The sequence below is a fragment of the Bidens hawaiensis genome, unplaced genomic scaffold (genome assembly GCF_021521415.1).
Source record: "Bidens hawaiensis isolate Kalapana, Puna unplaced genomic scaffold, B.hawaiensis_p1.1 tig00015201_1, whole genome shotgun sequence".
Lineage (NCBI taxonomy): Eukaryota > Viridiplantae > Streptophyta > Magnoliopsida > Asterales > Asteraceae > Bidens > Bidens hawaiensis.
Window position 1 is genome coordinate 97,572 of NW_027492350.1, and position 14,256 is coordinate 111,827.

The 14,256-nt window shown below is 37.3% G+C and overlaps 1 protein-coding gene across 1 annotated transcript; it reads left to right on the forward strand.

Moving 5' to 3' along the window:
* The first annotated feature begins 2,625 nt into the window (after positions 1-2,625).
* On the forward strand, positions 2,626-6,471 carry LOC143548568 (putative receptor-like protein kinase At1g80640). Its single transcript, XM_077039685.1, has 10 exons — positions 2,626-2,895; positions 3,534-3,707; positions 4,399-4,646; positions 4,737-4,869; positions 5,058-5,121; positions 5,221-5,317; positions 5,395-5,494; positions 5,617-5,735; positions 5,831-5,920; positions 6,254-6,471. The coding sequence occupies exons 1-10, from the start codon at positions 2,691-2,693 to the stop codon at positions 6,374-6,376; spliced, it is 1,353 nt and encodes a 450-aa protein (XP_076895800.1). The 5' UTR covers positions 2,626-2,690; the 3' UTR covers positions 6,377-6,471.
* The last annotated feature ends 7,785 nt before the right edge of the window (positions 6,472-14,256 follow it).

Genomic DNA, 14,256 nt, shown 5'->3' on the forward strand with positions numbered 1-14,256 from the left:
CTGCCATATGTGCTTGAGGCACATTTATATATGTATAATGCAAACCAGAATGGAGCATTGGCAATTTTTCCAATATTTGATCTTTGCTTATGATATGCAAATATTTTTCATTACTAACAGTCCTTGACTGAGTATCATATCCATTATGATATATGTTTCTGAAACTCAATAAATTTCTTGTTGATTTTGGGGAAAATAAAGCATTTTCTATTTTGAGCTTTGTACCATTTGGTAATGCTAAATTAGCTTTTCCCACTCCTTCTATCAAGTTTGTAGGACCTGATATTGTATTGATGATCCCTTTTGTTGGTTTCAGTTCATAAAAATATTTTTTAGATCTAAGTATAGTATGCGTGGCTCCACTATCCGCTATACATGTATCTTCTTCATTTGTTTGATCTTGTGCTTCGGTGATTTTCATTTTAAATCTTGAAAAATATTAAGAGAAAAAAATAAGTGTATAACGAAGACATATGATATTTTAATAAGAACCTTAATTGAAACACAAGTAGTACATGGAAGAGAAACTACATAATTAAAGATAATGAGAACACACTTAATAATTGCATCTAATTATAGTAGTCAAGCAACTTTGTTTCAAAGTTCCATCCCAAAGTCTTCAATGCTCAGCTCAGCATTGATATTATTAAAGTTATCAACATGGTTCACTTCTTTCTCTTTTCCTTTTAGAGAGGCTTGGTACAGTTCACACAGATGTGGAGCTGTGCGACAAGCCTTTGCCCAGTGGTTTGTACTTCCACATCTAAAACATGAAGTGCCATTGTTTTCGGACCTACCAGCTTCATTCCATTTATTTTGGTGGTTGGAATTGGTATTGTGTGGGACATGATAATTATTGGCTCTATGGTTACGACCACGACCACGGCCACGACCACGACCGTAAGAGTTATTGTTCCATTTGAATGGATGCTTACGATCATTAAAATGCCTTTTGTCAAAATGACCACGTCCACGTCCACGGCCTCGTTCTCGACTTTGTTCCCATTTATGATCAGAATTTTTATGAGAACTTTTGTGAGCAACATGTGCTTCTGGTATTGCTAATGAACCCGTGGGACGAGATTGATGATTTTTCATCAAAATTCATTATTTTTCTCGGCTACAAGGAGTAATGCATTTAGATCAGAGTATCTCTTAAAATTCTGCAAACGATAATGTGTTTGCAAGTTTATATTTGATGCATGAAACGTGGAGAAAGTTTTCTCTAACTTTTCTTCCTCTGTTACGGGATACCCACAAAATTCTAGCTTTGAACAAATTCGGTATAAAGCAGAGGTGTAATCATTTACCCTCTTAAAATCTTGGAACCTAAGACTGTTCCATTCATCTCTAGAAGTAGGAAGTAAAACTTCCTTTAGATGACCGAATCTGCTTTTCAAATCTTCCCATATCATATATGGGTTATCATAATTAAAATACTCATGCTGTAGCAATTCATCAATATGTTTATAGATGAAAACATCAGCTCTTGCTTTATCCTGGTCAGAGCAATCATTGTATTCTTGGATTGCGTCTAACACATCCATAGATTTTAAATGTCTTTTGACATTTGCTGTCCAAGACATATAATTTTCTCCAGAAATGTTGAGTGCTGGGAATTCGAGTTTTGCTATATTTGACATTTTGTTGCTAAACATAATAGAGCAAATAATAAGATAAATATTAGAATCCATATATATCAATCAACAATGAGATACAATACATTGGTAGAGCTATAAACATATATAAGAAAAAGAACATGCCGAACTCTTCAGATGGGAGATTCAAAATTAGAATGAGAAGTAGTATAAGCATTATAGTGACCAATATCAAAACCGGGTGAATCATTTTGAGAATTTTATCTTGGATAAATTTAATAAGAAGAATGTTTGTTGTAAATGAAATGGGGTTAATGATTGGTTATTTATAGTGGAAGTTTATAACCCATTTATAAAGGTTATATTACCGTTTATAACGGTAATATTACCGTTTGTGTGTATGTATATATATAATATATAATATTAATTATTTTAAAGTAAGATAATAATTAAGATATTAAATACAGTTTATTTTATAAAATATATATAATTAGTATGCACAATAATAAGAATAGAATTGTTAGTGTAAATAAATCTAACTTCTAAATGAGATATTAGTGTGCATATATAAACAAAAGTTATAATAGTTATCAAATTTTAATAACAATGTTTATACACATTATTGCTATTACTCAGTATATTAGTTAGTATATGTATATGCATAGATATATATCTAATGTACATAATTAAAGAAGTGTTTATGATGCTTATGTAGATACCTTTGTGTCTATTACCTTTCTTGGTTAGGATATAAGCGGTTCGTGCTGATAACGTGTTAGAATATTACCGTAATTTTGAGAATATTGGATATGAAGAAAGAAAGAAGTAAATATATGAGAATGTTTTCTGGGGATAATCTTTCGTTTACGTCATAGTATTATTTATACTACACAAAAGTAAAAAATTACCGACAAACTCAAATTATTGGATTTACTTTGACTGTTCATGTGTCTATATATTTGACAAATATGTAAAAGGTGGCATGCAAGTTGCAAGATCGTCGGTGGTTGGTTTCACAACAAACATGTCCTTCTCTTCACTTCTCTTATATCTTCTTCAACATTCTTGAACACTGCCACCAATTTACACACAATGAAGCTTAATATTCATTTCAACAACTGGATAACAATAATAATAATCCCCATCTGGGTCTACTCTTGTACACCTCAAGTGTTCATCCCAGTCACCGCTACCAGAACACACCCACCTCTTCCTGCTGTCACAGACCCTGTTCTTCCGACTGAGAAAAAACCACCTTTTTCTCAAATACCCACTGAAACTCAAGCTAACTCTCCAGGTAAAGTGGTGCTATTTTCGTTATGAGTTGTGTTTGTGACTGGTGAATGATACCCTGTTGTTGTAATTCCGGGAAAGTGAAGGAAAATGTTTAGTTTGGTTAATGTAGTCCAAGTGTTCGATGAAATGCTTCAGTGAGAATGGACTTATTTTTTTTGATGTTTTGGTTATGGGTGTTGTTTTACTTGAGGTTTATGTTGTCTTTGTGAGGTGTAAATGGTACTCTGTTAAAGTTATGATAAAGTGGAAGGTGAATATTAAATGTGTTGAATGCAGTCAAGGTGTTTGATGAAATGCCTAAGTAAAAATGGATTAAAGTTTTTGACTTTTTGATGCTGGGTGTTTTTTTTACTTGAGTTTTATGTTGTCTTTGTGAGTTAATGATACTGTTCTGTTAAAATTCCGGTAAAGTGGAAGGTGAATATTAAATGTGTTAAATGCAGTATAGGTGTTTGATGAAATGCCTCCATGAGTTATAGTAACAATGAACTTATGTTTTTTTTTTTACCTTTTGATGATGTGAATCAAAAGGTTAAAAGATAGTTTGTGATACAAAGCTTAAAGGGGTATGGTAATATGTTTGTGATACAAGTTTGCTTTTGCTAAAAGATTGTTTTTTTTAACTCTTTGGTGTAACAGGAGTGTCAGAGATCAAAGTAATTCACCATGAGGATTTGAACAAAAAGATTCTTGTTGCTCTCATTATTGCCTCAACTCTCCTTGCTGGAATCTTGCTGTTCTTGTTCTGTTTTTGGATCTTCAAACAAAAGCATTCACAACCTCTCAACACTATCAAAAACACAAAAAGCCATGGTAATTTTAACTTCTACTTTTTACTTAAAATAACATTATGACATAATTATTTACTCTATTAATATTATGATTTTTTAAGTGTGTATATATATATAGGATTAGTATAATGTGAGAACTATTTGAAAATTGAGAACCATTTTGGACCACAAAAAGCCCAAAAATAAAAAAATCATAAAACAAAAAAAAAACGCAAAAATGAAAAAAAGTAAAAAAACCAAAATTCTTATTTATCTTCCCGGTTTCACAAAAAAATCGTCTCGGTTTTGCTAAATTATACATATATGTACATACATGTTTTTTTATACGCATATGTACAATTTGAGGTAAATGATAATGTAAATATGTGTACATTACGTAACTAAAGATTAAATGAAATTATACACATGTGTATAACACGAAGTTTTATCTTTTTTTTTATATGAAACCGGAATGAAATATAAGAATATTGGTTTTTTTTACTTTTTTAAAATTTTTGTTATTTTTTGTTTTATAATTTTTTTAAAAGTTTTTTTAGTAATCCAAAATGGTTTTCAAAGTTCTTAATTTTCAATTGGTTCTCTTAGGATCCTTACCCTATATGTATATAAGTTAAATAACCGATAACTCACCACGAAAAAAGATATATCATGTATCGGTCATTGACTGATATCCGATATTTTCCCGCATTAACTGCATAGCTCTATTCATACAGATGCTTCAAAAGGGTTGTCATTAGGCCCAATCTTGGATAAATTCACCCCAAGAATCACCGGTAGAAAAGGCTCGGTAACCGATATTGACTACGAGTGGTTAAAATCTGCAACCAACTACTTTCATGAAGATAATATCGTCCGAATGGAGTCATCTGGGAATGTTTACAAGGCTCGGTTTAACGATCATTTTATTGCGGCGGTTAAACGACTCCATGGTCGAGAACCCGATGCCCAAAAAGGATTCGAGGTCAATTTTCTTAGTAGATAATAGACTTGTTGTTTGCAACATTATATCATTACTTAATCTTACAAGTTAACTTATGTGTTATATTTGCAGAATGAAGTAGATTGGTTAGGTAAACTTAAGCATCAAAATATCATCAATCTTTTGGGTTATTGCGTGCACGATGACACTCGGTTTTTGGTATATGAAATGATGCATCAAGGTTCTTTGGAGTTACAACTGCATGGTAATTTTCCTTTTAGTTAAAACTTAAAATCCACACTTTTGGTAATTTGTAAAGTTGGTTGCTTTTTTCTTAACGTTTGTTGCTTTTTTTAAAAAAAATATTTTTCTCCTCTTTTGCATTTTACATATTTGCACACAAAATCTAAACTTAAATTATTTCTATTTGTGTTAATATTATTATACCATTAGGACCGTCTCATGGTACAGCGTTAACCTGGCATCGGAGAATGAAAGTCGCGCTTGATATTGCTCGGTATAATACTATAATACTATAATAATAATCTGTTATATAATCTTGTATAATTATCTTTTTTTTTTAATTATTTATATAGATTATTATTTTATTTTACAGTGGACTAGAGTATCTTCATGAAAGATGCAATCCTCCTGTGATTCACAGAGATCTTAAGTCATCAAACATTTTTCTAGATTCCAATTTCAATGCTAAAGTAAGAACCTTTATATACCAAGAAGCAAGTATACCTTGTTTGAAGTCAATTTACTTAATTGCATTAACATATTTCAGATTTCTAATTTTGCACTTGCTACCACTGAACTCCATGCCAATAACAAAGTTAAGCTTTCGGGTGCTTCCGGTTATTTGGCTCCCGAATACCTTTCCGAAGGTACGCTATAATGCATATTAAAGTCCCAAAAATTGTATTATTATTATTATTATTATTAATTATTATTATTATTATTATTTACTTTTTGTTAAAGATTTATTTAACATAGTTAGATTTCACAGGTAAACTTACGGATAAAAGTGATGTATATGCGTTTGGAGTAATACTTCTCGAGCTTTTAATCGGGAGAAAACCGGTAGAGAAAATGTCACCGTCTTTATTTCAATCTATCGTCACATGGGTACGCATTTTATCATTTATACAATCTTAACTCATTTTTTTATAAAGTTAAATAAACAAGTTTTTAAAACACTCATTTCAATATTTCATAAACAGGCAATGCCTCAACTAACCGACCGGTCAAAGCTTCCAAACGTTGTCGACCCCGTGATTAGAGATACAATGGATTTGAAGCACTTATATCAAGTTAGTACAATATTTTCTTTTATGTAAAATATATTACTCCCTCCGTCCCGGTCAAAGTGTCTTAGTTTGAAAAACACAAAGTTTAAGGTAGATTAAATTATTGTTTTATTTGCTTACCAAATGACAAAAATGCCCTTGGAAATTGTGCCCATAAAAGTTGTTTATTAATGTTAGTTGTGTGTGTTTAAGGGTAAATTTGGAAATTGGCTAATAAATTTTGAAACTGGACATTTGTAATAAGACATAAAAAAGGAAATGTGGACATTTTAAATGGGACGGAGAGAGTAGTATCTATTTAATAAATTGTTAACAAATCATACACTTTTGTAACAGGTTGCTGCGGTAGCGGTGCTTTGTGTGCAACCCGAACCAAGTTACAGACCGTTGATCACAGACGTATTGCATTCATTTATTCCACTTGTACCCGTTGATCTTGGAGGGTCATTAAGAGCTTAAAAGTCTTCGAATTTCAGTCTTTTCGGTTCTTGTTTTGTGGTTGTAACGTGCGCTTGTATGGTTGTACTTTTCGGGTCGACTACAAAAGTTAAAATCTAGAAGGGAGATTGTTAATGAAGGGTGGGTTGAATGGTTGATGATTAGTTTTGGAACAGGAAGTACAATGTACATGAGTTTATCATTTAATGTAAAAAGAAGTGAGTACAAGGTTGAAGGTTCTTGTGTTATTAATATTTTATGAAAGGACTATCAAAACATCCTACTTATTATGTGAATTTGAAGTAGTGATTTAAATTCTTGAATTTATGAGTTGAAAATGAAAGTACCATGTTATTATGATTTGATTCAAAAGTTTTGTCACCAAATTTAGTGTTTGAAAATGTACTGTGTATTTGTGGTTAGATTTTGTGTTGGGGTTGTTTTCGGACATGGTGATAGATGAGTTGAGGTTGAAAGCAAGTACAAGAAATTAATATTATGATTTATGAACCCACTTGGTTAATTAAAGATCAAGACCCAGTGGTGGCTACTTGCTATGCTAATAGTTAAATGGGCTAGGGCCTAGGAGCCCAGCTCATAAATTTACAATGGTTGAGCAAACTAATAAACTATCTTCTTCCCTTTTTTACCGGATGAAATGATATTATTCTAATTTCTATGTAACATTTTCTTGTAAGCAAAATGAGAATATGATGTAATCTTAAAAAAAACATTGAAAAAGTTAAGAGAAGAAAGAAGACGAACAATTATGGGGAGCTGGTAAAAAGAAGCGGTAAAAAGGACAGTGATGGTTAATAGTTGTCAAATGATTGCGGCGACATACTTAAAGAAGCTGAAGAAGGCAAGAACCCTAACAATGTGTTATTGTCTTATTGATAAATAAAGTATATGTGAATGTTTGAATGTTTGACCTTCTACGCTCGCAAAGACGAACAGTCCAGCAACCGTGAACATCTAGTCCATGTTGTCTTTTGTGAACGTCGTGTCTAGTCTTGTCCACTTTTGTAAATGTTTTTTTAAAGATTTGGACTTCTTTTTGACCTTAAAAAGATGTTCATTTGATCATAGTCCTTTTCAATAAACTTTTTGCCACATTTGAGAGAGAAACCTTATGTATATTGGAAAATGGAAAATAGGTTGCTTCCTTGTTTTATGTCTTAGACTTTTTTCTTCTCTCTGTTTTTTATTAATCCAATTTTTTTAATAAAATCCTTAGCCAATATATTTGAAAATCATTTGTTTTAAAAAATCTTATTTTTTATAAAATTCATCATGTTTGTTTAAGTTTTACTTTAGTCTCTCTAGGTTCACAACATAGTTATGCAAATGTTGTATCCTTTAAAGCTTTGATCCAAGTTTTAAAGTTGATACTATGAACATGTTATATTAAGTTGTTGTTGTAACTTAAATGGCCCGTTAATTTTTAGGGACATGTATGCGATATTTATGAACTAACATTACAAGACACAATAATCTCAATCATTATCAAAAACATTTAATTAATTCAATTTCAAGCATTGTTATCCAAACATTTATAAATATAATAACCAGTAATGTTGAAATTGTTAAAAACTTTTTATTTCAAGGTTTTTGTGATGAGATTACACATAATACGCATCAAATAGGTAATAATTTATTACCACATAAACACTAGATTTAACAAGGCCCGATATCCAACACATCACCATTTTTATCTATATACATTATGAATATGGATGACTACTTCTTGCCCGTGAACTCATCCTACTATCACCGGTATACATACTGTATTCTCCCGGTTGGTAAGTTGAGTCGTAACTATCAAATTCTTCCAACTAAGATGGCATCCGCATATTTATGCGAGGACGAGGACGTAACCTCGGTAATTCGCCAAACTCTGGTTCCGTCGATTGGCTGTAACGGAGCTGACATCCTCTTACTGTTGGTGGAGGAGAAGGAGATCTCCTGGGAGATTCCTCATAATTCAAAGTGCGTGCATGAAGTCATTCATCACGTTTTATGCGCTCATATTCAGCCACCAAACTTTGTTATTGCACATGAAGCCACTCTTCGGGAGTTAGCTTTTCTCTAAATTTGAAATTACGTTGATGAGACCTCGCCATGCCAGAGTTGCCTGAATCATCTTCCAGATCCAATACTGACTGGTTTCGGCGAGTCTCTTCTGTAATCCGTCTGAGATTACCCAAATTTGAACCTTCCGGTGCGGAGCCACGTCCCCCGTCTGTGGGAGTGGGACCGGTTGGTGTTGTAACATTTTCTAGGGTAAAACCCCCAGGTGTTACATTGGTGATTCGTGACCCCGGAGTTGTGACACGTTCAAGAGTACGGCCACCTTGAGTCGTAATACGTGCAAAAACATTAAGACTTGGAGGTGCTTCCGTGTTAGTCACACGCGAATCAGGTGCAGGGGTTATCGTCGGCCCTTCAAGAGGTTTACTCATATCGAACGAACCAAAAAACCAACAAAAACAATTGTTGTTCTAACACAAAACACGGATGGCGCCAATGAAGAAACACAGATCCGATCCCCGGGTATGGGTCCTGGATCTAGTGAGTCCACAAGGTAGGATACGATAATTACAACCAAGATATGAGTACAACCTCCCAAAGTCCGGTGACCGGAACCTGCAAAACAGACACCGTGAGTCTCGTTACAGTAGGGACAAAATGGGGGGTCTTCCTCCTTAGGAGAAGGAGAAGTTGGGGAAGCATAAGGAAATGTGCTCACACCCCCTTGATCCCTGAAGTGGTAAAAATTATGAGAAGGCGACTTCCTGGCATGCTTAGTTGTGTCAACCTCCTTATTCTTCAATGGGGAGTCGTCCGCCACAATAACCGGATCCGTAACAGTGTTAGGAGGTGGTGGTGGTGGACGAACAGGGGAATCTTTCAAACCGGAAATACCTTCAAAAAGGTTATTCAAGTTCACTGAAAAACATTAACAAGGGGTTAGGAATGTTCCAATTCAAAGCAGATAAAAAAGCAAGACAAACTTTGCATACCTAACGACAAGTCTTCCGCATCAAGCTGTTCCAACCGGGCCTCCAAGGCGGAAGAATTTGTTTTCTTGGATTTTTTCTTCTTGGAAACAATCTTCACCGGGTTAATCTTACGCTTGCCCGCTGCCTTGGAGACGCCCACATCAACAACCGGATGTCTGCCCTCAGCGGCAACATCATCACCTTCCGGACCCTTCCCGTCCGCAGCAGTTTCAACTTCATCTTGACCCACCGCCTGGCTAGCAATGGCTCGTTGACGGGTAAGACCTGCAGTTGAATCCATAGGTTTATTAGCATCAGTTGAACAAACTTCTTCACAAAGTGACGACTCCTCGCTAGACGAAAAGAGTACGATCACTCCGCTAGAAGTAACGGCAGTTACAGGTCGGGGTTGTAGAATGCCCTCACCTTTGAGTATGGCTTCTTCAACATACTTCTCACCTTTGGCATACATTGGTTCGGAGACCAATGGTTCCGGACGAAGGGCAGTAGGGAACAAAAAGTTGTTGCTCATCCGATCCAAAAAGGGACCATCTTTTGGATCAATCGGAAGCCGTACTATCATGCCCCCTTCTTGGTCCAACAAAGTACTGAAGGCGGAACCTTCACCTACAAAAATAAATAAAATGAGTCAGAAATTATTCATACATCAAGAAAAAGACAGAGACCATGAACAAACTTACTCTTATCGGTCTTCTCATAATACGGCTCCAATTTGGGAAATGGCCACAATCGGCTCATCTTCGCACTCACCATTGCGCCCTCGTGAATGAGACGCATGGGAGAAGGGGTAGACATCAGTGTTTTAAACCATGCAAGACCTTCATGAGTGGCGGCGGGAACAACAGGCGGAGGAGCGTCCGCCTTGCGTTTCGTCATCTTGAAAGGAATGACGTCCTCCCGGATCCAGAAAAACTTTGGCTTCCAGCCATGAAGGCTACAGAGCCACTCCGTGCCTATGGTCCTCTTCTCGATAGATGCAAAACTGTACCACCCATCGCGAAGGGTCATTATATAAAAAACGGCAAACATGCCAACGGTGGGTTCAAGGTTGTGAGTTTGGCAACAGAATTCGAAGTGTCGAATCCTCAACATCCCAAATGGATGGATCTGTGAAAGATGAATCTCATACGTTGTCAAGATTGATTGGACAGACTTGGTAACCGGAATCCGGAAATTCCCCGTTGTAAAATGATCTACATATACAACCATTTTATTCGGAGGAGGACTAGTGGCAATAGAACCACTAACCGTACGTTCCAGCTCCCACTTCGTCGTCAATCCGTACACGTTAACAACGTCATTATAATCCTCTTCTTTAAGGCAGACGACAACCTCGTTGATTGCACGGGTACTCTTCTTTTCTTTAGTCATTTCAATGTCAAAAAGATTAAGAAATCTCAGAAGGGCGAAGAAATCTCAGAGAATGTTGAAAAGTTTCAAGTGTTTGAAAGAAATCTGAAAGTGATAAAGGTTAAATGGAAATCACAAGGGTTATATATATATACCCATCACAATTAATGCGATCCATAAAGGGCCAGAGGAGAGAGTAACCGCGGACCGCCAGATGGCTGACACGTCAGGCAGGAAATTCAAGATAATGCAAACAAGCTATCAAATGCGTCACACACGTCTTTTCAGTTGTCCTCAAAAAGTTTATCTCCCCGCCACGTCACCATAGTTATCCAAACTTTCAAACATTTCGAAAAGTCGAAGATTTCAGAAAAATCTTCTCATAAGTTATTAAAAACAGTAAAAGGATCACAAAAGTCAAAGAAATATTCCTCATTAATTATCCAAAAAAAGTAATTACAAGAAGGAAAAGAAAAGTTACAAGATACAGAAACATTAAAGCCTATCTTAAGGGTTCGAGGCTGATGGGTCTCCCGGAGCCGTCAATGATGTATCTTCCGAGGAGTCATCCTCAGATTCCTCCCCAAGATAACTCTTCAAAAGTTGTACGCCGTCGTATACGGACGCAAACTCTGGAAGCATATCCTGTAGAGGGAAGACTAAAGTATCATGCTCTCTAACCCGATCAGCACGATTCTGTTTGACATCTACACCATGTAATGGATGGTCTTTAAATGTGCGGTTACTTCGAGCGTAGTTCACTCCTTCATGAAAACCCATAATGCGCCCAACTGATGAAGAAGCAGCCATCACATTGGCAAAACTGTCATTCAGCTCCTTACTTCCTTTGATATGGCGGACGACCTGTTGAGACAAAAACATAAGTTCCCAAGTACCAAAGGTGAGAGTAAAACAACAAGTAATAAAGTATAACTTACAGCATCAAATCCCCGAGTAAGGAACCATTGACGGTCCTGTTCCGCACGTTCTACCAGCGCTCGGAACTCTTTGGATTCCGCAGTAGCTTCCTCATGAGCTTGAAGGAGAGAGTCATAGGCAGTTTGGATTTCAGCAGCACTCTGGTCATTAAGTTCGACCCGCTTCTTCTGCAACTTTAGCTCCGCCTCAAGATCATGGATCCGAGCACCTTGAAGGGCCACTTGGTTTTATAATGAAGAGTTAGCTTCTTGAGCACGAGCCAACTCGTCTCTTTCCCTCTGAGCCTTAGCTCGAGCAGCCTCAAGAACGGAAATTTGTTTTTCACAAGCTTCCTTCCATCGGCGAGCAGCCTCAGCTTTGCGATCTTGCTCACTCTTAAGGGCGATTTCCGCATCAGATTGTTTCCATTTATCGGTTTGGGCAGCAATACGATGCTCCTCTGCCTCTTTCTTTGCAACCTCGGCCGCCCGACGAGCTTCCCCCACTTTCCCGCCTAGAGTACGCCACTCACTTAGGACCTCCTAGCTACCGGCCAAGGCATTAGCCAGATGATAAGCAACATTCGTATGAAGGTCATGGCGGGAAAGGTCACGTTGATATGCCATCTCAGCAGGTGGTGTACAATGTTCAACGAACTCCATACAAGTTCTCGGTTAGGAAAACCGAGAACTGTTAGTTATGCCCCATGGAGGGACAAACAACTCATGTTTGTCACCCAGCCCCGTATCCCCGTAATAGCGAGAACCAGAAGGCTTAAGGCGAGCCGGGGTGGAAGAAGACTGTTGTGGGGGAGGTTGAAGAGGAAGCTCTTCAGTCTGGATATTCTCTTCATCATTAGCAGGATTGCCTGCTGATCCCCTGTAACACTCCTAGTCTGAAAAAGATAATCGAAGCGGGTATCACTGTCAGACTGGTCGTCAGGACCTTCCGTTGAAGTACCAATCGGAGGAGTCGGCATCCTCTCATCTACAGTAACCTCAACTAGGGGGGAGGTTGACCTGTCCTCCATATCAGCAACATCAGGCGGAGTAGCTGGTTTATCCTCCGGCCCTCCCCTTGAAAAAGAAGATGATGGTTTTTCAGTATGAGGAGTGGGTGTAGATAACTTCTCAGAAATATCCTCGCTAAACAAAGTTACATTTAGCCAAACACTCATAAAAGAACACATTATTTATACGTCGACATGTACCTTCAACAATGTCAATGCGGTTAGCAAGGCTGTACTGTGGCTTCTTGGGACGGTGAATTTTTTGTTTTTTCTTTGATGGTCCCACCTCAGCATTCGCAGCCTTCATACCTGTTCGACCTGTCTGAGAAGCTGAGAAAGCTCTCTTTTTCTCCAATTCTGCTAATAAGGACGAGACAGAGGAAAATTCAGAAGCACCCTCATCAGAATCTCCTTCTTCTTCCGAAGCAAAAAACTGAGAAGCATCCCCATCATCATCACTTGATGATAGGATGGCAAACGTTCCGTCGTAAGTAATGGCAGTAAGGGGAGAAGAGTTTAGAACATACACACCTGTTTCAAAGGTGGCATTCGAAGTTACAGGTTCAGCCCGAACCTTCTTCGGAAACAGAAACTGAGACTTAGTTTTGTCAAGTATAGGTTGGTCTCCTGCCTCACGGATGCTGTTGCGGACACAACCCCTGTCCTCAAAAAGAGCATTGTACATAGAACTTCGACCTGAAAGAGATGGAAACTAAATCATAATAGTGTTCAAGGAAGAGAAGGGGCAATAAAAGATAACTTAAGCTCATTGAGACCCGTAAAAATAGGTTCCATGAATTCAGTTGGCCACAAACGACTCATGCCTGCCCACACTAAAGCTTCTTCCGGCAAGGCACGCATGGGGGAAGGCTCCATGGTAAGAACACGATATCATTCGTGACCTTCATGAGCAGCTGTGACATCTTCCGGAAGAGCGGAATTCACAGGGCGACGAACCATAGACAGAGGCACCACATCCTCAATTATCCAAAAGAATTTGTTACGCCAGTCTGGCGACAACTTTTCAACTTCATACCCAATACTCCGGTCGGAAAATCCCTGACAAGTATACCAACCGTTACGGTTCGTAAGATGGTAGAAAACTGGAAATCGATCTATGTGGGGAATCATATCACGTGCTATACATACAAATTCATAGTGACGAATTCGCATCATAGCACGGGGGTGCAATTGGGATAAATGGATCCCATAAGCGGTTAGAAATCTCTCAAAAAATTTTGTTATGGGTAAACGGAAATTTCCATAAGCAAAATAATCAGCATACAAAGCCATTTTCCCAGGCGGTGGGAAACTGACTATAGAACCTGGAGAAGGGAACTCCGGTTCCCATTCAGGTGGAATACCATAGGTTTCCAATAGCTTTTCGTACTCTGAGTAATCCCATGAAACTTCTATCTCATCAAATTCAGTCTGGACGTTCGACATTGTAATAGAAGTCAGAAAAATAGAAGAAAGATATACGAAAAGTTATGAGAAACTATGAAGATAATCAGAAGAAAAAAGCGATAAAGCTTTGAAAAGAAGAAACCTCTCCTTATTTATACCAATCGCAATTAATGCGATGGGATATGAACAGTAGA